Source organism: Rhinolophus hipposideros (assembly GCF_964194185.1).
Source record: "Rhinolophus hipposideros genome assembly, chromosome: 1".
In the NCBI taxonomy this organism is placed as follows: domain Eukaryota; kingdom Metazoa; phylum Chordata; class Mammalia; order Chiroptera; family Rhinolophidae; genus Rhinolophus; species Rhinolophus hipposideros.
In genome coordinates this window covers 15,590,383-15,616,236 of record NC_138047.1, presented here as the reverse complement: position 1 = coordinate 15,616,236, position 25,854 = coordinate 15,590,383, and the positions used below count along the sequence as shown (strand labels likewise).

Below are 25,854 nucleotides of genomic sequence, written 5' to 3'. Positions count from 1 at the left end.
TTGAGTAATTGTGTTTTTTCCAGGCAGGGCCCATCAGCTGAAAGTCAAGTTGTCGTCCTTCAATCTAGTTGTGGAGAGCGCAGCTCAGCTCCAAGTCCAGTGGCCGTTTTCAGTCTAGTTGCAGGGGGTGCAGCCCACCATGCCATGCGGGAATTGAACTGGCATCCTTGCTGTTGAGAGCTCCGGCTGTAATCAACTGAGCCATCCAGCAGCCCACTGGCAGCTCAGCTCAAGTTGTTTCAATCTAGTTGTGGAGGGCGCAGCTCACTGGCCCATGTGGGAATCGAACCGGCAACCTTGTTGCTAAGAGCTTGAGTTCTAACCAACTGAGCTAATTGGCTGCTCTCTAATAGCTATTTATTTTAAAGTCTAATTCCAATGTCCCGGTCATCTTAGGGTTGACCGTCACTGATTGTGTTTTATTTGAGCATGATTAACATTTTCCTGTTTCTTCTTAGATCAGGTAACTTGGATCGTTTCCTAGACATTATGAGTGTTGTATGTGGGGAGTCTAGATTTCAGTATATTCCTTTGAAGAAATTGATACTGTTTTTATCAGCAATTGATTTGGTTGGATTCAAACTGCCTATTATGTATTTTGAGAAGTTGCTTACAAATCCCCCCCCCCCCCCGTAACTGAGCTCTAGCCTGCCCTGTGCGTCAATGGTTTAAGGTCAGTGAGAGATTTGGGCACTTTCTGTACATCAAATTTGGGAGCATCCCCCTGGTTCTCCTCTTGCGGATTCAGACCTCACCTTTTTGGTTGCTCTGAACTTTTATCTTCTGGTTCTTCCGTCTTATTATGGGCTGACTAGCTTGTCTTTAGGCTAAAAGCATCCTTCCACGTTTTGACTTCTGGTGGAAACCAGAATCTGGCTGCTTATCTGTGTAAGGGTTTGTCTCTTATAAGCATACGTAGCCATTTTGGAAGTAGAAATTCATTTTATTATGGATTTAAAAATATTTGGTATGTTTCAGTTCGATGCAATTATTATCTTCATTGGCCTTAAGTGATTTCATCAGAGCCTCTTTAGGTTGGCCCATAAGTCCTTTTGACATGACTAATGTAGTCTTTTACAGCTTTCTTGCTATCTGATAGAAAACGGTATTTGGGGCTTATTTGACCTAGACTAGGAATCATTACTTTTCCTAGGAGTCCTGGCTCCTTTGGGAAATGCTGTTTGGAGATCACAGCCTAGGCACTATGGGCACTTATTTCTAGTGTAGCAGCCATGAATTTTTCTAAAACACAAGAAAAGATAGGTTAATTTAGATTTATCTTTTGCTTAAATAAAGAAATGATGGTAAATGTTTCATTCTGCAGGTACTTTTTCATGCCACAGTTATATCTTTTATGTGAGGAAAAACAAATTTAAAACTTGAATTTATCCTTCTTCTTATTAACGTAATACTATTTTCAGTTATTATCTTGTTGCTTTTTATAATATAATGGTGATCATAGTCTAGGTAAACCACTATAGCTGAATACGTTGTTATATAGCCACAGCCTCCTAAAGGTCAGTATTTTGGGTGAGCTTGACTTAGTGAAGTATATAGTAAATTTTGTCCCTTGGCAAAAGAATCCAATGTAAAATAGAAAAATATTTAGAAATGGTTGCCTGCAGTATAAAGATGGAAAATAGTTGCATGCTTTCTTACTATATCACATGATATAGAAAAGAAAGAACCACCTTGTATAACTACTTCTTTGGGCTATTTCAATTAAAAGGTGTTTTTTATTGGTAAAATGTGGTGAGATCTTTAATATGATTTTATATTTTTTGTCCCCTTATAATTTGTGTACCATTTTACAGGATTTACTTGTGCCTTTTAACACTACCTCTCACTTACTAAAATAAGAATGAATCTGTGGAATTCTAATAATAACCTGTATAGCTTCAGCCTGCCCCAGGAAACTTTTCAGCTTGAATTGGTTTTACTGTAGGATCTGGAGTCTTTGTTGTCCAGGGTCCCTTATACCAGATCCTTTCTCCCTAAGCTTAGGGTACAGTCTTCTAATTATAATGTAACCTTTTCCTGTAATCATTTTTTTCTCTCATGTCTTCTAGACACCTATTTTTATCTTTAGTGGGAAGACACAGTCATACTTAATGAGTATTTTACTTAGCATATAGTAATGTATCTCTATAAAAATTTAAATTATAAAACAAATGAAGTATTTTTCGGAATAAAGAAATAAATTTACTCATCTTCCCATTCTCATTACAATCCTGTTATATTCTGTGTTAGTTTTCTTTTATGCATTTGTTAATTCAGTTAAAATCTTTATGAATATAGCATTAATTTCTCATTGTTATGCAGTTAGACTTTTGACAAAATTTTTATAAACAGCTGTATGAAATTTTTTTTTTTTAAATTGGGGAAGGGGAACAGGACTTTATTGGGGAACAGTGTGTGTACTTCCAGGACTTTTTCCCAAGTCAAGTTGTTGTCCTTTCAGTCTTAGTTGTGGAGGGCGCAGCTCAGCTCCAGGTCCAGTTGCCGTTGCTAGTTGCAGGGGGCGCTGCCCACCATCCCTTGCGGGAGTCGAACCGGCAACCCTGTGGCTGAGAGGACGCGCTCCAACCAACTGAGCCATCTGGGAGCTCAGCGGCAGTTCACCTCAAGGTGCCATGTTCAATGTTAGTTGCAGGGGGGCGCTGCCCACCATCCCTTGCTGGTATCGAGGAATCAAACTGGCAACCTTGTGGTTGAGAGGATGCGCTCCAACCAATTGAGCCATCCGGGAGCTTAAGGTGCCATGTTCAATCTTAGTTGCAGGGGGCGCTGCCCACCATCCCTTGCGGGACTCCAGGAATTGAACTGGCAGCCTTGTGGTTGAGAGCCCACTGGCCCATGTGGGAATCGAACCGGCAGCCTTTAGAGTTAGGAACATGCCTGAACCACCGGGCCGGCTCCCTGTATGAAATATTTTTGGACACATTCTTGTCATGTCTTGAAATTATAGTATATAAATGATATAACAATGACACAGTACTTAAAAAATGCAATTTCCATCATATTATTTCCCTTGGCTTTCTAGAAGTGAAGTAACAGAATCAGTATTTTTCTTGAATCATATTGCTAAATTACTCTCCAAAAGAATTTGATTTGGTGCCATCAGCAGTATATGAAAATAAATGTTCTGAGCATTAGGTATTATCTTTTAAGAAAAGCTTTACTAATTTAGTGGGCAAAAATGCCTATGATTTTTTTTGTGATTTTTTATATTCATATTTCTGTGGATATATGCGAGGCTAAATGTTTTCTCATATTTGTTGCATCTTCTTTAATTAAAAATATTAAAAGTTTCTGAATTGTCTATTCTAATGTTTTTCTTTTATAGAAGAAAAACTAATTTTAATTTTAGTTCTTATATTGAAATTGTTTTTCAAACATTTTGAATTTATATTAGTGATCAGTAACTTTTAAAAGTCTCTGAATTTTCTTTTCCCCAATTGCTCAACAATTACTCTTACACCTAATCATGCCAAATAGTAATCTATCACTGGTTATAGTCTTTATATTAGATTTAGTTATACGTCTACAAGTAACTCTTTCTTTCCCACAAGGTAAATCATGCAACTAATAGTGTTTCCATCTGTGAGTGAGGGATAACGTAGAACCAAATTATTGCCTGCCTTTTTGCAAGTGTGCTCGTATTTTTTTTGCTCCTTCCATCCATCCATCATATATGTTTTGAGTTACCATGTCTGGAGACTGTGATAGATACTAGGGCTACAGCCATGAAATAGAGTTTATAACCTAGCAGAGGAGATAAACATAATTGCATAAATAATTAATTGTGTTTGAAATATATGACAAGAAGGAAAGTATACGTAATTATAATATGGCACCTAACCTAATGTATGGATTTAGGGAAACCTCTTTGGAAGTGATTTAAGCAAGGACCTGAAGGATGAATAGAAGTTATTCAGTTGTGAAAGAGGGTTGGAGTGATTGACAGTATTTCAGATTAAGTAAAAAGAACACATTAAAAGGTTGTGAGGCAGGAATGAGCTTTGGAGTATTTATAGAACTGAAAGAAGAGAAGGCACTATTGCCCAGAGAGTGAAAATGTTGAAAAGAGAAAGTTGCGGGTAGGGAAACCACTGAAGGGTTGTAAGTGGGGAAATGATGTATTTGGACTTGCATTTTTGAAGTGGGGGGTCAGGTAAGAATGAATATGGGGAGACTATTTAGTTGAAGGTCACTGAAGTGGTCCTGCTCAAAGCTGATGTTGGCTTGCTGTTGGCTAGTACTATGGAGTAAATGGAGAAAGGTAGTCAAATCTCACCAGTACTGTATTTAGGCGGAAGAATGGCCAAAATGTGATTAAGTATGAGGTTAGGAATTAGGGTGAAACTGTCAAAAGATGATGTCTAGGTGTGGGCAATAATATGTGGTGAACAGTATTGTTACTAAGATAGGGAAAACTGCAGGAAGAGTCAGGTGTTGTCATAAGTTTTGGACAGAGCTGAAGTGCCAGTGTACAATAGGAATGGATCCTATTATGGATCCAAGGACAGATCTGAATAGGAGGTAAAATTTGGGAGTCACTGGCATATCCTAGTAATTTATTTGGTAATAGATATATGGAAAATGAATGAGATTGCTTAGTGTTTAACATGAAATGAAAAGGCATCTAAAGCCAAAGCGCCCTGAGGAACTACCACATTTAAAAGTTGGATAAGGTGGGCAGAAAGGTGCTGCCAAAGAGGTAAGAGGAAAATCAGGCGAGTGAAATACTGGATGACAAGAAATATGGCTTATGTTTCTGTATTTATTTACTACTTTATCTTAATTTCCTGCTCTTGTTTTCCTTTGTAATTTATTCATATTAGTATATTGTGTGCTGCAAAAGCTCTTTGGGGAGCATGGTAGGGTACAAATACTTAAGTGTGACCTCCAGGAACATATTCTTCATAGTAAGACAGTGCCATTGAAACTTACTGTTTATTATTATTATTATTATTTTCTTTCTTCCAGGGCCCCTCAGACCCCCAGGTGTCAAAGGTCCCAGGGGGCAACATGTGCTCAGGGAGGTCAGAGCCCAGTGCTGGACATCATGGGGGCTGTTCATTATTTTTATAATTGTACTCTGTCCTTTTGTCAATAGTGAAAAGAAATGTTAGTACTGGTTCTATGTTTATTTCTGGTTTTAAATTGGGGAGTGGTAGGGACCAGGATCCGTAATTACTTCTGAGTAACATTGTTTGTGACTGATAAGAGTAACTAGAATAATTAGAGCAGTTCCTTCCTTCCAGAAGGCAGGTCAGCACGTGTCAGATCATGCCTTCCCACTTAAATCAAAATTCTGAATTTTTGAATTTGGCTCTTTTTGGACCAACCAAACCTAATTGACTAAAATAACCCTAGCTGATCCTAGGTAGAAAGTAAAGGGATGGGGGCAAATGATAAAATCTGTGTCCCAGTCCTATGTTTAGAGAATCTTTTTGTTTTTATTAATGTAGTGCTAAAAAATCATGGCAGGAATTTAAAAGTTAAGCAGAATTTACTCTTTAAAAGTTACCTGGTGCTCTGAGGAAGATCCTGTGTCAAGACTTACTTTGTGAGGAATGTTCTGAAATGTTATTCTTGGTGGCAACTAGTACAAATGGTGTTCCCACATTTTTAATAGTTTTGAAGTTACAGGGAAGATGTTTTGGTTTCATAATCTGAAAAATCTCTTTGTTTCCTTTTTTTTTTTTTTTAATAGAGATGTGAACTGTGTCCTCATAAGGATGGAGCTTTAAAAAGAACAGATAATGGGGGTAAGTGCAGAGATTCTTGAAAAAAATTTTATTGAAAACTGGAGTGGGGAAGTATTTTAATATACTTGTTGGTTCATATTATCAAATTGAATAGTGTTTATCACCCAAATATTTTTTACCAGCAATGGATATAATTTATGAATACTTCTTTATTGAAACACAGTTTTACTACTTTGTGGACAAAATTAAGCATTGTTTTTTCTTAATGCAGAATGATCCACATACTTTTAATTAAAATCTTGATTTGTTTTTGGGTATAGTTTCTTATATTAGAAATTATTTTTGAAAACATAAGTCACTTTTCTATTTTTTTGTTAGAGTTAGAATCTGTTGTTTTAGATTCTTTTTTTCTCTTTTGTGTATTGGTGAACAGATGATGTTTCTAGTGAATGTTCATTTTAACACCCTTGACGATCTTTTTGCTTGATAAAAAGATGCTGACTTCTGTCTAAGTTTTGGTATGCTTTCCTGAGGACCTTTATGTATTTTAATTTCATTTTCATCTCAATTTTTAGTTGAGATAGACTCAGAGAAGTCTGTTTCTTTATAGATCAGTGCCATTTTTAAATATGTAGACATAAATTTATTAAACCATAGCATACTGTGAAAATCAAGTTTTACTGATGAAGAAACTCAAAAAAGTAGAGGTATAACTACTCTTAGTATATGCTTCCATTTTGGGCAGCCAATTCTAAAGTAATTTTGGCATGGTATACAGTAATGGCATGAGTAGAGAAAAGAAACAAAATACAATGTTTTTGGCTATATATATTTATATATATTAATTTAATGTTTAGACTATGTTATACAGTCACATTGTCCAAAATGTAAAAAAAAAATTAACCCTCCTTTCCACCATCTGCCTAGTTTCTCAACAACTTTCTTGCCACCAGCATAATTGCTTTTATTACCTGTTTGCATATCCTTCTAGTTTGTTGCATATGCAAATACATATAAATAGACAAATATTTTCTCTAATTTTTATACAAATGGATGAATATATATTCTTGCATCTTAATTTTTTTACAGAACAATTTATCTCTTATCAGAATAGAGCTTTTTTTTTTTTTTACCATGTTATATAATTAGTCACCTGTTGATGGACTTTTCTAATCTTCTGCTTTTATGACTAATGCTTGTATATGTTATTTTGCTTGTATGCAAGTACATCTGTAGGATTATTAATTCCCAGAAGTGAAACTGGTGGGTCAGAGGGATTTTGCAGTTAATTTTGGCAGATACTCCCTAATTATTCTCCCTAGTGGTTGTACCAATTTATGTTCCTAGCAACAATGAACAGAAAGCTATTCTCCATACCGTTGGTAATCCAGTAGGAAATTGGTATCACTGAGCAGTTATTTTGTATTTGTCTTATTGTGAGTGAAGCTGAGCATGTTTTCCTGTTTTTAAGAGCAATTTGTATTTTCTCTTCTGTGGTCTGTTCATATGCTTTCTCTGTTTGGTTGGTCTTTTTTTTAATTGGAGTTTTCATAGGAGTCCGTCACATGTTATTAGGCTTTTGTTGGTATCAGTTGAACTAGTTTTTTCCCCAGTTGTTAGTCTTTGCTTATGGAGCTTTTTACCATGCAGAAGTCTTTGGTTATTTTTCAGTTGAATTTACTAATCTTGTCTTTCATGGTTATTTTTTTAGTTGAATTTACTAATTTTGTCTTTTGTAACCATTAGTTAGCAAGGTTTTCCCTACTCCAAGGTTATAAAGGAATTCTTTCACATTTTCCTCTAGTATTTTTATGGTGGTTTTTTTTTTTTTTTTTTACAGTTTAATCTTCGATATATTTGGAATGTATCGAAGTAATACAATGTGAGGTACGGATCCAATCTTATTTTTTCCTAGATGCTGAAATGCTACCATTTGTCCATTTACCATTTATTGAACAGTTCATCTTTTCCTCACTGATTGGAAATACCGTCTTTGTTATAGTTTAAATTTGATGTGTATTTAAAAAATTCTGACTAAATTGTATTCTAAAATTGATTTGTAAGTTATTTTGGGAACCTGGAATGCATTTTCCTAAAGAAATGCTAATTATATTTCTAAACTAGTTATCAGAACCCCACAATGTTCCTGATATACAATATTGGTAATACTAATTTTTAATATTTAATACCTATCTATCATGCTGGAAAATATGCTCCAAGTTTTAGTTTAGGTATTCTTTTCCTGGCAATCAGAATTAGGATTTTCTCAACTCAACTTTTAATTTTCTTTAATTTCAATGTCTCTACAGTTCTCAGTTATTAAAAGTAAGTGCTCTAACATACGTTGGTGTGTGAAAAGTAGGGTATTATAGGCAAAGGGAGAAGCAAGTGACAAAGACACAGGTATATCAGAATTGAAAATGATCGGGAACTGGACTGTAAGGTTTGAATGGAAGGCTTTCTGAGAGGTGAAGCTAATGATATAGACAAGATTTTCTTCCCTTCCCCTCTCTCCTGCCCATCTCTTTGCTTTCATAGCCCCTGCCCTCCCTTTTTTCTCATACTAAAGATTTGGTCCTATTGATTGTGGGGAGCTATTGTAGTTGAGGAATAACATGAGGTTTCTATTTTAGAAAGATCACTCTGACAGCACTGAGTTGAATGGATTAGATGGGTATGAGTCCAGACCAACTGTTAAAAAAAAAGTAGAGTTGGATTATAAGTGCATTTAGTACACTTTTGAAAATCAGCTATATAGCTGGGAGAGTGGGGACAGATATAGAAAAAAAAATAATTGGATCAAATATATGGTGATGGAAGGAGAACTGACTCTGGGTGGTGAACACACAATGGGATTTATAGACGATGTAATACAGAATTGTACACCTGAAATCTATGTAAATTTACTAACAATTGTCACCCCAATAAATTTAATTAAAAAAAAAAAGAAATAATTGGAATTATAGAGGTAATTTAGCCTGCCATTTTACTCATTGAGCATATGCTCTAGACAAACCTATATGGAAATTCCTTGTGAACTTCCATCGTTGACAGAGATGTAAAATATATTACCGAGGGGGCCAGACAAAAGGTAGTGTGATGGCTGACTTACACTCTTGAAGAAGAAATTTTAAAATGAATTGAGGGCCATTGACGCACACTATTATTTGTCAGAAAAATTAGAAGAACTTATAAAATGCAATAGGGTTTTACATTCAAAATGATGTACAGCAAAATATACTTTTTTTATTGGAATTTTAAGGAATTTTTCAAGGATTGTTTTAATTACACTTATTTTTTGCTTTATGTTCTGATGTTAGAATTTAAACTCCACAAAGATAAGACTGCTTTATTTCAGTAAGTCCAGGGGAGAGATGATGAGGGACAGGTTGAAAACAGAAGTAGGAGGGATAAAAATGAGGGAATGCACATCAGAGATATTAGCGTGGTAAGAAAACACTTTTATTATGGAAAAATTTCAAGCATACATAAAAGTAGAGAGAATCCCCAGATACCTGGCTTTAATAGTGATCAAGTTATGGCTGGTTTTTTGTTTTTTTTTTAATCTATATCCTTCCCTACCCCATTCTTTTGATTATTTTGAACATTATTTTGATTATGTTATTCTCTAACATAAATGGATATTTAAACACTATACAATATATGATCATACCTAAAAAAATTGCAGTTCCTTGATATATCTCATACTCTTTGTACTCTCTCCCTCCTTTTTTTTTTCTTGTCAATTTGCTTATGGAAAAATCTGGATCATTTGCTCTGTATAGTTTCCCACAGTAGATTTTGTTGATTGCCTCTTAGATGTGTGTGTGTGTGTGTGTGTGTGTGTGTGTGTGTGTGTGTCTGTGTTTTAACATGTTAACTTGGTTCCATGTATGTTCTGTCCAGTAGTACTTAAATGTATACAGAGGCTTAATCATATTCAGTTTATTGTGAGGCAGGCAAGAATACTTCATAGACAGTGTTGTGTACTTCCTTCATATGATAGGCATGATTTCATGCCAAATCATAGGAGGCATATGATTTTTTTTGTAATATTAGCTGTTGATTAGTACTTAGATCCATTATTTTATTAAATAGAGGTTTAATAAATTGATAATTCTATCATTATGTTATAGCAGGATTACTTCTATAAAGAGAACCTTTTCTTTATCAACTATTTTGTTACCCTGAAGTGCAGTTTATGAAGGAAGGATAGGATAAGTACTTTTTCTCATAAAATTGAGGTAAAATTCACATAGCATAAAATTACTGTTGGTGCAAAAGTAATTACGGTTTAAAAGGTTAAAAATAATTGCAAAAACCACAATTACTTTTGCACCAACCTAATAACCATCTTTAGGTACAGGTGATCCCTGACTTACAACGTTTGAATTAATTAAACTGCGAAAGCTATCTGCATTCAGTAGAAACAGTACTTTGAATTTTGATCTTTACCGTGGGGTGGAGATGTTTGTTTGATCTGATGCTCAGATGATGCTGGGCAGCAGCAGCACTTGCAGCTTCCAGTAAGCTACTTGGTCAGGAGGGTGAATAACCGATACTCTGCAGTGTATTCATTGTGTTCCATGATTTTGCCTAACTGTAAGCTATTGTAAGTGTTCTGAGCATGTTTAAGGTAGGTAGGCTCAGCTATGATGTTTGTTAGGTTAGGTGTATTAAATGCATTTTTGACCTAGATGTTTCCAATTTGCGATGGGTTTACAGGGATGTAACTCCATTGGAAGTCTAAGAGCATCTGTATACAGTTCAGTGGCATTTACTACTTTCACAATGTTGTGTATAATAGCTACTGTCAATTTCCAGAATGTTTTTATTACCTGAATAGAAAGCTCCCTTAATTAGAAACTCTACATTCCATTCTTCTTCCTCCAGCCTCTGGCAAACACCAATGTGCTTTTGTCTCTATGGATTTACCTGTTCTGGATATTTTACATAATTATAATCACATAGCATATGATCTTCTTTCTAGCATAATGTTTTTCAGTTTCATCAGTGTTGCAGCCTATGTTAGTACTTCATTTCTCTTTATGGCTGAATAATATTCCCTTATGTTGGTATGTATACCACATTTTGTTTATCCTTTCATTTGGTGAAGGACATTTGGATTGTTTCAATCTTTTGGCTATTGTGAATCATGCTGCTGGGAACATTGGTGTACAAAGTATGTTTTAGCACGATTTTTTTTGGGGGGGGGTGAGGGAGTATATATGAGGAATGGCATTGAGGAACCACCACATTGTTTTCCACAATGGCTTTACCATTTTTACATTCCTACAAGCAGTGTACGAATATGAGGGATCCAGTTTCTTCTCATTCTTACCAACACGTAGTGTTTTGTGAATTTTTTGATTTGTAGTCATCCTAGTGGGTATGAAATGGTACCTCATTGTGGTTTGGATTTGTATTTCCCTAATGATGAATGATCTTGAGCATTTTTTCATGTACTTGTTGGCCATTTGTAAATCTTCTTTGGAGAAATGTCTGTTCATGTGCTTTGTCCATTTTGTAATTTTGTTGTTTCTCTTTGTTTTCGAGCTGTAAGATGTAAGAGTTCTTTATATCCTCTGGATACTGGACACTTATCAGATAAATGATTTGCAAATATTTTCTCCCACTGTAGGTTTTATTTCATTTTCTTGATAATGTCCTTTGATTCACAGTAGTTTTTAATTTGATGAGGTCCAATTTATGTAATATTTATTTTGTTGCTCATGCTTTCGGTGTCATATCTAAGAATCCATTGCTATCCAAGGTCATAAAGATTTACACCTATGTTTCCTTCTAAGAGTTTTACTTTTTTAGCTCTTTTTAGGTTGTCGATCATTTTGAGTTAATTTTTGTATGTGATGAGAGTTAGGGGTCCAACTTCATTTTATTGCATGTGATATCCAGATGTCCCAGCACCATTTGTTGAAGAGACCATTCTTTCCCCATCGCATGGTATTGGTACCCTTGTTGCAAATCAGTTGGTCATAGATACTTGGTTTACTTCTGGACTGCAGTGCACACTTTACCTTAATTACATCTGCATTTCAAGTTTTGAAATTGGGAAGTGTGACTGTTCCAGTTTTCTTATTTTTTTTAAAAAAGAGAGGTAAGCCTTTATTTTCCTTGTTTCACAAATAAAGTTGGCTGTGCTGGTTGTTTTTATTCATCTTTTTCCATATTGCTTTGGTTATTCAGGTTTTATTGCAAAAAATAGAATTTTCGGATTGCAGAAAAAGCAAGTGAAATTTTGGTAAGGGGCTTCATTGAATCTGTAGATTGCTTTGGGTAGTATTGTTGTCTTAATATTAAGTATTCGATTGTATGAACATTGGATATTTTTCCATTTATTTGTGTTTTTAATTTCTTTCAGCACTGTTTTAAAGTTTTCAGTGTACAAGTCTTTCACTTCCTTGGTTAAATTTCTCCTGGGTATTTTATTCTTTTGGGAGCTAATGGGTTGTTTTTGTAATTTTCTGTTTGAATTGTTTATTGCTAATGTATAGAAATAACAACTGATTTGTGTGTGTTGATCATGTACCTTGCAACTTTGCTGAATTCGTTTATTCTAATAATTTCCTGCATGTTCTGTAGGGTTTTCAATATATAAGATCATGTCAACTGTGAATAATGATAGTTTTACTTAATCCTTTCCAACCTGAATGCCTCTCTGCTCTGGTAGCTACTCCAGCCCAGCGTTGTGTAGACAGGGCAGTAGCACGCAGCCTCGTCGCCCTCCTGATGTCAGGGGGGAACTTGCAGTCTTTTATCAAGTTAGATGTTGCTGCTGGGTTTTTCATAAATTCCCTTTATCTTGTTAAGGAAGTTCCCTTTTTTCCTACTTTGTTGAATGTTTTTTATCATGAAAAGGTATTGAATTTTGTCAGATGCTCTTTCTGTATTGAGATTGTCATGTGATTTTTGTCCTTTGTTCTATTAATGTAGTAATATTACATTGATTGATTTTCTTATGTTGAAGCCCCTTTCATTCCTGGCATAAATCCCCTTTGATTGTAGTGTATAATCCTTTTGATAGGCCTCTGTATTGGTTTAATAATTGTAGTAGGTTGAACGATGTCCCCCAAAAGGTTTGTCCATTCAGAATCTTACAATATGACCATATTTGGAATAAGGGTCTGTGCAGATGTAATTAAGGTAAAGATCTCAAATGAGATCATCCTGGCCTAGTGTGGACACTAAATCCAGTGACAGATGTCCTTGTAAAAGACGGGGAGGTGGCCATGTGAAGACCCGTGTGAAGACTGAGATGGAGATTGGAGTCATGTAGCTGTAAACCAAGAAAATGCCAAGGCTTGCCAGAGCCACCAGAAGTTAGAAGAGAAGCGTGTTGATTTTGGACTTCTGGCCTGCAGAACTGTCAGTGAATCAATTTGCTTTCTTAAGCTCCCAAATTTGTTGTAATTTTTATGGCTGCTGTAGGACACTAACACACTAGTATTTTGTTGAGAACTTTTATATTTATATTCATAACGGATATTAGTGTGTATAACTTTGTTTTATGTTTTGTCTGGCTTGAGGGAATTTGATATGAAGCTGACCTCACAGAATGATTTAGGAACTGTTCTTCAGTTTTTTGGAAGAGTTTGAGAAGGGTTTGTGTTAATGTGTTAATATTTGGTACAACTTATTAGGTTGGTGCAAAAGTAATTGTGGTTTAAAAGGTTTAAAATTGCAAAACCCACAATCACTTTTGCACCAACCTAATACTTGTGAAGGAAGGCATCTGGTCCAAGGATTTTCTTTATTGGGAGATTTTTTTTTTTTTGATTTGCTGATTGATTTAATATCTTGTTGTAAATGTTCAGATTTTTTCTTAAGTCACTTTTGTTAGTTTGTGTATTTCTAGGAATTTGTCCATTTCGTATAGGTTATCTAATTTGTTGGCATACAGTTGTTCATAGTATTGTCTCATAATTCTTTTTCTTTTTGTAAGGTCCAGGGCTAATGTCCCCACTTTCATTTCTGATTTTAGTAATTTGAGGGTTTTTTCCCCTTAGTCAATTTAAAAGTTTTGTTGATATTTTCAAAGAACTTTTGGTTTTGATTGTCCCCATTTTTCTGTTCTCTGTTTAATTACCACTGTAATCTTTAATCTTTCCTTCCCTCTTTTGGCTTTGGGTTTAGTTTGCTCTTTTTCTAGCTCTTTAAGGGAGGTATATAGTTACTGATTTGAGATCTTTTTTTTAAACAGCTTTCTTGGGATATAGTTTATATACCATATATTTTACTCAGTAAAGTGTACAATATACATTTTTCCATATTTACAAATATATGCTACCACCACTATCAATTTTAGAACATTTTTATCACTTCGGAAAGAAACTCTGTATTTTTAAGCTTTCACTTATCAATCTATCCTACCTCACCTCATCCACCCAAAAATCTTTCTTTTTCAACATAGTTGTTTACAGATATGAATTTACCTTTGAGTGCTACTTTCTGTATCACATGAGATTTGGTATGTTGTGTGTTTGTTTTTTTCTCAATTACCTTAAAGTATTTTCCAGTTTCCATGTGGTTTCTTCTTTGACTCTGGTTATGTAAGAATGTGTCGTTTAATTTCCATATATTTGTGCATTTTCCAGTTTTCCTTCTGTCGTTGATTTCTAGTTTCATTCCTTTGTGATTGGATAAGATCTGATTTCAGATCTTTTAAAATTTATTGACATATATTTTGTGGACTAACCCTCTGATGTATTTTGGAGAATGTGTATTTGAGAAGAATGTATATTTTGCTGTTTTTCGTACTGTTGGGATATCTTGTTAGGTCTAGAAGGTTTGTGTGTTATTCAATTCCTCTATTTCTTTACTGATTTTCTAAGTTCTATCCATTATTGAAATTTGGGTATTGAAGTTTAAACTATTACTGAAATTGTCTATTTCTCCTTTCAATTCTGTTTATGGATTTTGGAGCTCTGATGTTTGGTGCCTAGAGCTTTATATCTTCTTAATGTTTTGACCTGTTTTTTGACACATAATGTTCTTCTTTGTCCTTTACAACAGATTTTGATTCTTATTTCATTTTTCATATATATTTTTTAGTACTTATCCTGGGGATAGCAAATAACATCTAAAACTTATAATACCCTGAGAAAGACCCAAGTTAGGGAAACAAAGGCAAATTCCTTTGACTCAATCTTTCAGGTTTTCTCTCTCTCTCCTCCCCCTAATAAGTCAAAACTTAAAAACACAGTTCTTTGAAAACAAGCTCTGCTGTATGTCCCCTTTCTGGAACCAGGGACCAGAGTTCCACACTAGGAACAGGGGATGCTGTCTTTAAGGCCATTGTCAAAACTGAGGAGGGGTAGGACAAGGGCAGGTAAAAATGACGCAGAACTCTTGCTGTTTTTAAGTTGTCTCTTTTTATTGAGTGCTCACTTGGTTGTGTAAACTTTTAACTTTTCCAGAGTTCTGACAAAGTAAATTCTGATATTTTTCTGCTCCATTTTCCAGTGTTTCTGTGACAGTGCAGACCCTTGGAGCTGCCATCACTCTAAATGCTTCATTCTTAATCTTTACCAGTTTTCAAAATAGTAGTGTATTATTGCGGTTGCCAGTGTCAGAAATAGATTCTGGACAACTTAAGCAAAAAGAATATATGAAAGGCTATGACATAACTCACAGATTTAAAAGGAAAATTGAATAGGGAGAACTTTGGAGTGACTAGACCCAGAAACTAAGAGTGTCTTTTCAAGTGGTGTTCTAGTGAAAGGAGGGACTGTATACTGAACATACTTAAATCATAGATATCTACAATAGTGTTGTATTAACAATGCATGTCGACTGAGATGAGGTAGAGGAGTTGCTCAGATTCGGTGTGGACAGCTGAATGTAGATGGTCTTAACCTGAGTTAGAGAATGTTGGGTGGAGTGTTGTTTAGGAGTATAAAGAATGTCGAGATGCACTTTTCATGTGTTGAGTTTAAGATCATGGTGAGATAGCTGAATTATGTATATGTCAGGAAATTGGGTATAATGCCAGCTTTTGGCTCTTACCATTCCTACTTTTTTGTCACGTAGTTTCCTTCTGGGAACCTACCACATTCTTGATATCTATATACACAGTTATTTTCTGCATCTGTAAACATTTGTTTACACAAATGTAGGATATAGTGTTTTATGAATTGCTTCTTCATTTAACAATACATCTTGGAGATCATTCCATAGAAGTAATAAAGAACTCTCTCTTTTGCTTATATACATCTGCATATTTAATTGTATAAATAAACCATAATTTAACCAGTCTCTTATTGATAGACATTTAGTTATTAGTCGTTTTTTAAAATAGTGAATAACTTTATACAATGTAATCATAGATATATGTGGGTGATTAGCAATTGGCCACAATTCCTAGAAGTGTAGTTGCTGGGCTTTAGGGTGTGTGCACCTGTAATTTCAGTGGATTTTCACTGTAAATTCTGAAATCTGTAATTTCAGCCAAATTTCTCTCTATTGATATTGTACTAATTCACACTTTATTTACAGTACATGAGAAGAGCCTGTTTTCATCAGACTTTCCTCAGCATAGTTGCATGACCACCTGAGTGGATTTCAGTTTTAGATCGTCAGTCAAACTCACAAGTCACAATTGCCTTTTCCAATACCAAATATACTTATAAAGGAAGGCATACTCAGTTGCAGTATTACAGAGGCCTCTAAATTCTGAGTCAGGGTTGATGTTTCCAGCATTTGTGTTGTAAGGTCGACAAGCATAGGCACAGGGAAGGAAACTGTCAGGTTTGGGGACTCTCAGGTTACTGGCCACATAGCCTCTGTATTTGTAACTGACTAGCTCTTCTATTTTAATAATGTAGTTGTAGACCATAGATTATAAGTCATGCAGTGTGCACTCCTAACAACCAAGTACAGCAGGCATTCTTGGATAAGTTATTGATACATGGCAGACCTACAGGACCCTCATCTGTCTTCAGGGTTGATGTTGCAAGAAGTTAAACTATCAGATATTTTCCTTAAGAGCCTAACGTCCAGCTCTTAACCTTTTTCTATCCATCAATATTAAGAATCTTGCAAATTTGCCAGTCTGGTAGGTAAAAATTATGTCAATGCAGCTTTAATTTTGCATTTCTCTTATGAGAGAAGTTGAGCAACTTTTCATATGCTTCAAATCTGTTTGTATTTCCTTTATGTGAAGTATTCATTCATATTCTTACCTCATTTTTTTGCATTGTACATTCCACGTGGCACACACATTCTTGGATTATTATATAAGAGTTCTTGATGTATTGGGGAAATTGGTCCTTTGTGGTAGGAATTGAAGAATTTTTTCACCCTAGATCGTTGTTTATGTTTTGCTTTTGCTTTTGGCCATACAGAAAATACCATTTGTGGGGTGGCCGGTTAGCTCAGTTGGTTAGAGCACGGTGCTAATAGCACCAAGGTTGTCGGTTTGATCCCTGCATGGGCCACTGTGAGCTGCGCCCTCCTTTTAAAAAAAAAAAAAAATTATGTAATCATGTTCGTTAACTTTAAAAATATTTTCCTGATTTTGTAGCGTACTTAGAAGGGCTATTTCTACATCAGGATTATTTAAAAATTTTCATAAGTTTTTTTCTAGTAGGTGATTTTTAAAAAATTTAGATTATTGATCCATCCAGAATTTATTTTAACATAATGTATGAGATATGAAGCTATTTATTTTTCTTCAAGATGACTGTTTGTTCCAAATACCTATTTTGAATAATCTGTTTTTCCCTGTTGATTTCAAAGGACACCTTTTGTATACTAAATGTATACTAACTTGTGATTTAGTTTTAATTTTGGACTTTTTATTGTGTTCATTATGTTTTTTCATGGCCCAGTACCGCACTGTTTTAATTATCTAAGTTTTCTGATGTCTTATATAGGGATAGTCCTTCTTTATTATTATCTTCTTTCTCTCTTTTTTGCCTCTGTTTTTTTAATTAAAAAAAATTTAAGTGCTAATGGTGGTCTTGCTTGTACTTGTTTAATTTTTCGTTAGAAACTTTTAGATCAGTTTAATTTGTTTTAATTAACTTTTTGTTTTGGAATAATTTTAGATTTATAGAAAAGTTGCAAAGATAGTACAGAGTTCCAGTTATACCCTTCACCTAGTTTTTCCCATTATTAACTTTTTTTTTTTCTTTAAGATTTTATTGGGGAAGGGGAACAGGACTTTATTGGGGAACAGTGTGTATTTCCAGGCCTTTTTTTTACAAGTCAAGTTGTTGTCCTTTCAATCTTAGTTGTGGAGGGTGCTGTTCATCTTCAAGTTGTTTTCCTTTCAGCCTTAGTTGTGCGCAGCTCAGCTCCAGGTCCAGTTGCCGTTTTCTAGTCGCAGGGGGCACAGCCCACCATCCCTTGTGGGAGTTGAACCAGCAACCTTGAGATTGAGAGTCCGCGCTCCAACCAACTGAGCCATTTGGGAGGCAGCCTCAGCTCAAGGTGCCAGTGTTCAATCTTAGTTGCAGGGGGCGGAGCCCACCATCCCTTGCGGGACTTGAGGAGTTGAACTGGCAACCTTTTGGTTGAGAGCCCACTGGCCCATGTGGGAATCAAACCGGCAGCCTTCGGAGTTAGGAGCATGGAGCTCCAACCGGCTGACCCACCGGGCTGGCCCTCATTATTAACTTTTTACATTAGTGCGGTACATCTGTCGAAACTAAGAAACTGAAGGGGGTTATCACTTTGTGAGGGGTATACATTTCTAACTATTACATTGTTTTGTACACCTGAAACTAAACAAAACAAAACAACAAAACAAAATCCTAAGAAACTGATATTGGTACATTACTACTAACTGAATTCTACACTTAAAAAAATGTTTTTTCACCCAGTTTTTTAAATTAAATTTTCTTTGCATTTAGTTGCCATGTCTCCTGTCTCCTCTGATCTATAACAGATTCTCAGTCTTTTCTTAAAATGACTTTGACAATCTTGAGGAATGCTGGCCAGTTACCTATTGAATCTGGGTTTGTCTGTTTTCCTCAAGATTAGATTGGGTTTATGGGTTTTGGGAAAGAATGCCGCAAAGGCTAAGTCCTCTTCTCATCACTCACATCTGGGGGTACAAAAAATCCACATGACATTGCTGATATTATCAGGATGTTTTATTTTTATTATTGTCTTAAATTTATAGATTAGCTTTGGGAAAATAGACATTCTTTCATCCGTACATTTAGTGTGTGCCTTCTATGTGTAGGCAGTGTTCTAGATACAGCAATGAACAAAACAGATAAAAAGTCTGTGCCCACGGGGCTTACATTATGGTGAGGAAAGATAAACAGTAAATGATATAGGTAAGAAGTAAAATACGTAGTATCTCATATATAGTATTATGGAGAAAGAAAGAAGAGGATGCAGAGCAAACCCTGGAGTGAACTGTACAGTTAAAAATGGTTGAGGTGCTGAATTTTCTGTTATGTGCTTTAAAAACAATCACAGTAAAAATAAATTTATATGCCCTATTTTTTGTCTTACTACATTGGTCAGGACTTACGTACAGCACAACTTTGAAATAGAAATGGTGACACCAGACACTATTTTCTTATTCTCCACTTCAGAAGGATTTTGTTGAACATTTCACCATTAGTTATGTAAATAGCTATAGTTTTTGTTTGTTTTGTACTTTTGTTTATTAATTTTTTGGGGTAACTATAACAGATTAAGGAAATTATCTTCTTTTCCTATCTTGATAATAGTTTGTTCTTTTTTTTAAAAAAAATCTGTAATGGAGATATTGTCATCCCTCTGTGTCTGCGGGGGATTGGTTCCAGAACCTCCTGCAGATACCAAAATCTGAGGATGCTCAAGTCCCTTATGTAAAAGGTGCAGAAAAAGACATATAGTTGGCCCTCCACATTCAAAGATGGAAACTACTGTTTTCAGTATGAGGTTAGTTGACTTTGTGGACGCAAAACCTGTGGATACTGAGGGCATTAGTTATCCTTAAGTGTTTGTTACCATTCTCTAGTAAACCTGTGTCTAGAGTTTTCCAAAGATTATAATTATGCATTTATTTTCTTTAGTGATTAAAGGGCTATCTAAGTTGTGTGTTTTTCTGTGGTTAGTTTTTGTAAGTTGTAGTTTTGGGGAATTCATCCATTTCATCTAACTTTTAAAATTTATTGGCAAAAAGTTCTTCATTCTTAATCTGTTAAGTATTTGTAGAGTTTAAAATGACCTTGGCTATTTGGGTCATCTCTTTTTTCCTGTTTGTCTAGCAATGGGTTTACCCATTTGGCTTTGTTGCTTCTTGTTAGTATTTGCAAATATTTTTATTTTCTTCTACTTTTTTGGGGTGTTTATTTAGCTATATTCTAAAATTTTAAGATAGAAACGTATTTAGCTCATTAATTTGTAATTTTTTTTTTTGCATTTCCCCAAGTGGCCTTTATTTTTCCAGACCTGGCAGTTCTCCATGGGTTCCTATAACCAAATGCTGGGCCCTCCTGCAGCACTTATGCTTCACTGGAGTGGCAAGTCTTCCCATTTTAAAAGTTAATCAGTTTGAATTAAATTTATTGGGATGATATTGGTTAATACATTGTATAAGTTTCAAGTGTACAATTCTATAATACATCATTTGTATATTGCATTGTGTGCTCACCACCCAAAGTCTAGTCTCCTTCTGTCACTATGTATTTGGCCCTCTTTACCCTCTCCATCCTCCTCTAATACCCTTCCCCTCTGGTAACCACCATACTGTTGTCTGTCTATGAGTTTATTTGCTTTGTTTGTTGCTTTCTGTTTTATATCCCGTATATGAGAGAAATCATATGGTTCTTGCCCTTTTTCATCTGACTTATTTCACTTAGAATGATACTCTCAAGTGCCATCCATGTTGTCACAAATGGCTGTATTTCATTCTTTCTCATGGTTGAGTAATGTTGTATGTGTACCACATCTTTATCCAGTCATCCACTGAGGGACACTTAGGTTGTTTCTATGTCTTGGCTACCATGAGTAATGCACTTTGCAGTCTTTCTAATACCTGCTTTTAAAACTGTATTTCTAGGGAGAAATTTAGCTCATCCTACAAGTTAGATTTAATTTTCATTTAATTAAATTAAAACTCTTGTAATTTCCTTTCTAATTACTACTTTGACCCATTGTTAATTAAGTTTATTTCTTAATTTCCAAATACATGGGGATTTTTATTAATTTCTAGTTTAATTTCACTTTTGTCAGAACACACTCTTTAATTTCAGTCCTAGGGGGTGTGTTAAGAGACTTGGTTTATGGCTACGAGGTTGGTTTTTAAAGAAGTTCTATAGTGCCTTAAAATAGTCTGTAGTCTCTTCATAAGGTATATAAATGTCTAATTAGTATGTTTTACTTGAAACTGATATAATGTCAACTGTAATTGGAAAATAAATTAATTTTAAAAATTTTATAGTCTTGGAGTATAGTGTTTTACATATATACCCATAAGGTTGCAGTTGATGTTTGGGTTATTAACATTTTCTGTATCCTTGCTGATTTGTTGAATACTTGTTCTGTCATTTACTGAGGAAAGTGTGTTAATATTTCTCATTGTGATTTTGTAGTCTGTTTTTGATTTTTTTTTTTTAACATTTATTTGAGTGTGTTTTTCCAGGACCCATCAGCTCCAAGTCAAGTAGTTGTTTCAATATAGTAGTGGAGGGTACAGCTCACAGTGGCCCATGTGGGGATTGAATTGGCAACCCTGTTGTTAAGAGCACCGAGCTCTAACCAACTGAGCTAACTGGCCACCCCGTGTAGTCTCAATTTTTGCCTTATATATTCTGATGATGTTATTAGGTGCATACACGTTTAGAATTACTGTATCTCTCTTCCTTACAAATTGGTTTTATATCATTGTGAAATACCCCTTTTTTTCTCCGGTACTATTTTCCACCTCAGAGTATGTTTCAACTGATAGTATCATAACTATCACAGCTTTCTATTAGTTTTTGTTTTCAAATGGCATATCTTCTTCCTTTTAGTTTTAATTTGTCCCATATTCTCATGTTTTAGTTTTCTCTTGTTAACAGCAGATAGTTGCCTTTGTAACCAGTTTAAAAGTTTTTGTCTTTAATTGAAGTAAATTTTAGTCCATTTATATTTCGATGTGTGTGTGTGTGTGTTTGGATTTAAAATTTCCATTTTACTAAATGTTTTCTATTTATCCTGTTCTTTGTACCTTTTCATTCTTGCCTTTGTTTGGATTACTTTTTTCTTTTTAATAGACTATTTTTTAGAGCAATTTTAGGTTCCCAGCAATATTGAGCAGAAGGCACAGAGATTTTCCATACATCCTTTGTCTGCACACATGGCACAGCCTCTCTCATTATCAGCATCCCTTACCAGATCGGAACATTTGTTACTGTTGATGAACTTGTAACGACACATCATTATCATCCAAAATCCATTATTTGCATTAGTGTTCTCTCTTGGTGTTGTAGATTGTGTGTTTGAACAAATTATAATGACATTTATCCACTATTATAATATCATACAGAGTATTTTTACTGCCCTAAAAATCCTCTGTGCTCTGTCTATTCATTCCTCACTCCCCCCTTATCCCTGGCAATTACTGATCTTTTTACTGTTTTCCTAGTTTTGCATCTTCCAGAATGTCATATAGTTGTAATCATATAGTATGATTGACTTCTTTCACTTAGTAACGTGCTTTAAAATTTCCTCTTGTCTTTTTATGGCTTGACAGCTCATTTATTGTTAGCATTGATTTGTTGTTTGTCTGGATGCACCTCAGTTTATTTATCCATTCATCTGTGGAAGGACACCTTAGTTGCTTCCAAGTTTTGGCGATCATGAATAAAGCTGGTATTTATAAACATCTATGTCCAGATATTTGTGTGGACATAAGTTATCAGCTCCTATGTGTATATACTACCGTGTTTCCCCAAAAATAAGACCCAGCCGGACCATCAGCTCTAATGTGTCTTTTGGAGCAAAAATTAATATAAGACCCGGTCTTATTTTAACAAGAGATCGGGTATAGTATAACATAATATAATAATATAATATATAATATCGGGTTGTATATAACATAATATAAGACTGTGTCGTATATAACATAAGACGGGGTCTTATATTAATTTTTGCTCCAAAAGATGCATTAGAGCTGATGGTCCGGCTGGGTCTTATTTTCAGGGAAACAAGGTAAGGAGCATTAGCTGGATCATACTCCACCTCTTCTTTTTCACAGTCTTGTTCCAGTAACCATTGATCTGCTTTTTATTGCTATAGATTAATGTGCATTCTAAAGAGTTTTATGTAAATGGAATCTATATATTATGTATGTGTTTCTAGACACACACATTAATATGCCCACACATTATTTTTGTCTGGCTTATTTCTATCAGAATTTTGAGTTCATTCTTGTTATATATATCAATATTTCATTTCTTTTTGTTCCCTGTTCTTTGTATGGATGTAGCAGTTTATCCACTTACCTGTTGATAAATTGTTTCTAGTTTTTAGCTGTTACAAATTAAGCTACTATTAACAATTGAGTACACTCTTTGTATAACCATAGGTTTTCTTGTGTAAATACTTAGGCACAAAATAGCTAATTTATAATAAGTGCATGTTAATTCTCTAAGGAACTGACAAGCTATTTTCAAAGTGGTGGTAACATTTTACATTGCCAACAACAGCACGTTAGAGTTCCAGTTACTCTACATCCTCTTCAACACTTGGTGTGGTTATTCTTTAGTTTTTGTCATTCTAATAGGTATATAGTGGTATCTTTGTGGTTTTAATTTGCTATTATTTAATGAATGATAAATTTGGACTCCTTTTCATGTGTTTATTTGCCATTTTATATTTTTTGGTGATGTATATGTTCAAATTTTTGACCCATTTAAAAAAATTTTTCAAAGTTTTGACCCATTTAAAAAAATTTTTTGTTCATTTTTTATATAACAGCTTAATTCATATACCATACAACTGACCCATTTATATGATACAATTCAGTGGGTTTTAAAATACAGTCATGGCATATATTTTATGGGTCAGATATCCATCATTGAGGATATCTTAAATCTTGCCGTATCTTCTGAGAAATGTGTTGTTGGGCGATTTTGTTGTGTGAACATCATAGAGTGTATTTACACAAGCACAGATAGTGTAGCGTATGGCTCCTAGGCTACAAGTCTGTACAGTCTGTTACTATACAGAACAACACAAGATTAAATCAAGCACAAGAGAAGATGACGCAATGAAGAGACGTGGTAAACAGAAAATGTATGAGGCTGACACTAGTATACCACATCCTACTATTTTATAGCAACTTTTTTTCTTATAAGTAGAAAGAGTGCACTGTAACGATAAGAAGTATAGTATAGTAAATAATAAACCAGTAATAGTTGTTTATCTCCATTATCAAGTATTGTGTACTGTACCTAATTGTATGTGTTAACACTCTGTGTGACTGGTAGCACAGTAGGTTTCTACACACAGCATCACATGCAGTGCTTCGCGAAGACTATGATGTCACTAGGAGATAGGAATTTTTCTGCTCCATTATAATCTTACGGGACCACTGTCATATATGTGGTCCGTTTTTGATTAAAACATCATTATGTGGCACATGACTGTATTCACAGAGTTGTGCAACCATCATCAAATGAAATTTTAGAACATTTTCATCACGCCAAAAAGACGCACTATAACCATTAGCATTCACTCCTCATTTCCCCTCAACACCTCTACCCCAGGCAGCCATTAACCTACTTTCTATTTGCCTATTCTGGACATTTCATATAAATGGAATCATAATATGTGGTCTTTTGTGACTGGTTTGTTTAACTTCGCATACTCTTTCCCAGATTCATTCATGTAGCATGTATCAGTTCTTCATTTGTGATAATTGCTAAATAATATTCTAGCATATAGATACACCATATTTTATTTATTCTACAGTTAGTGGATGTTTGGGTTGTTTCCACTTTTTGGCTTGTGTTGCTCTCTAATGCCCCAATTTCTCCGAGAAACTTTGTGCTCAGATTTTCTGATTTTTTTCCCCCAGGTTTTGGGCCCTCGATTGTATGCTTGAACCAATATTCTTTTGCCCCAGGCATCTGCTGGTTTTTTGTCTACCTGACAGTGATTTCAGGAGTAACCTTACCCTTTTTCTGTCCTGAGTAAGTTGTAAGCTTGTTAAAAGAAGAATAAGACTGTTGTGTTAGTTCTTCAGGAGCTGCAGGTGTTTTAGAACACAGTTCTTTGTAGATAAAGTCTGCTCTGCTCCTTCTGATGCTTGGAACTGAAGGTGCTGTCTTCCGGACCTCCACTGAACCCAGGGTTGGTAGGCACGGGTCAAGGGAAAGTAAAAAATGCCCAAAGCTTTCCTACCATTTTTAAGTTGCTTTTTTTGGTAGCATTTGCTTGGTTGCTACAAACCTTTCACTCTTTCCCACAGTCCTCACAAAATTGCTTTTGACAGTTCCTGCTTGATGTTTTGATGTTTCTGTAGTGAAATGTGCCCTCGGAGCTGCCTCCTTCATCATTTTTGCTGACATGAATCTGGATACTTTTACGTTTCTAAAAAATCTTGAGTTTTGTTCTGAAGTAGTTATGTTCCTTGGAAGCAGTTTGATCATTTAAAGTCCTGCTCTTACGATTTATTAGGTGGTTCCAGAGCAGTGCTCGTTCTAGGGTTTATTATGCCCCACTACTGAGGCAAGACCTTTCTGAGTATTCTTCCACTGCCCTGTGAGTTACGAGTTTTTCCAGTCTGGCTAGGGGAAGTGGCACTGTTCCTGGCCGTTTGTGCCTGCTGGATACTGTTCCCACTAGTCCTTTGTATGGGTCTTTTCCCAGTCTCATGCAATTTATTCATTCATATGTTCTCTGCTTAATACTCAAGTGGTGCTCTCTGCGTCTCTCTTTCTGGGGTGTTGTCTCTGTGAAGAGCTTTCATTTTTTATATTTTGTCCTGCCAATTTTAGCTGCCTTGGTCTCACCGGATCTCCCTAACTTTCGGAGTGTTCTGGGCTTGGCTTCAGATCTTCTCCCTGTGCGTTGGCCTGGAAGAACTCTCAGGACATTAATCTGGGGAAACCAAGGGCTCTCCTCCTTTGTTTCTTGTCTCTTTGGGATTGCTGTCCTTAATTATCTGATGATACCAGGGTCTTAAGAACCA

The 25,854-nt window shown here is 35.2% G+C and overlaps 1 protein-coding gene across 19 annotated transcripts in view; it reads left to right on the top strand.

Moving 5' to 3' along the window:
• MLLT10 (MLLT10 histone lysine methyltransferase DOT1L cofactor) overlaps positions 1-25,854 on the top strand; it is a 192,477-nt gene that overhangs the window by 40,890 nt on the left and 125,733 nt on the right. For 15 of the 19 annotated variants that reach the window (XM_081050356.1, XM_081050355.1, XM_081050364.1 and 12 more), the window contains one exon: positions 5,720-5,774. The exons of 3 other annotated variants lie outside the window; for them this stretch is intronic. In XM_081050356.1, coding sequence (XP_080906482.1) covers positions 5,720-5,774 — 55 coding nt within the window. Of the gene's footprint in view, positions 1-5,719; positions 5,775-19,586; positions 19,614-25,854 lie in introns of those variants that run through there. One more of the 19 variants, XM_081050351.1, reaches the window with a different exon arrangement.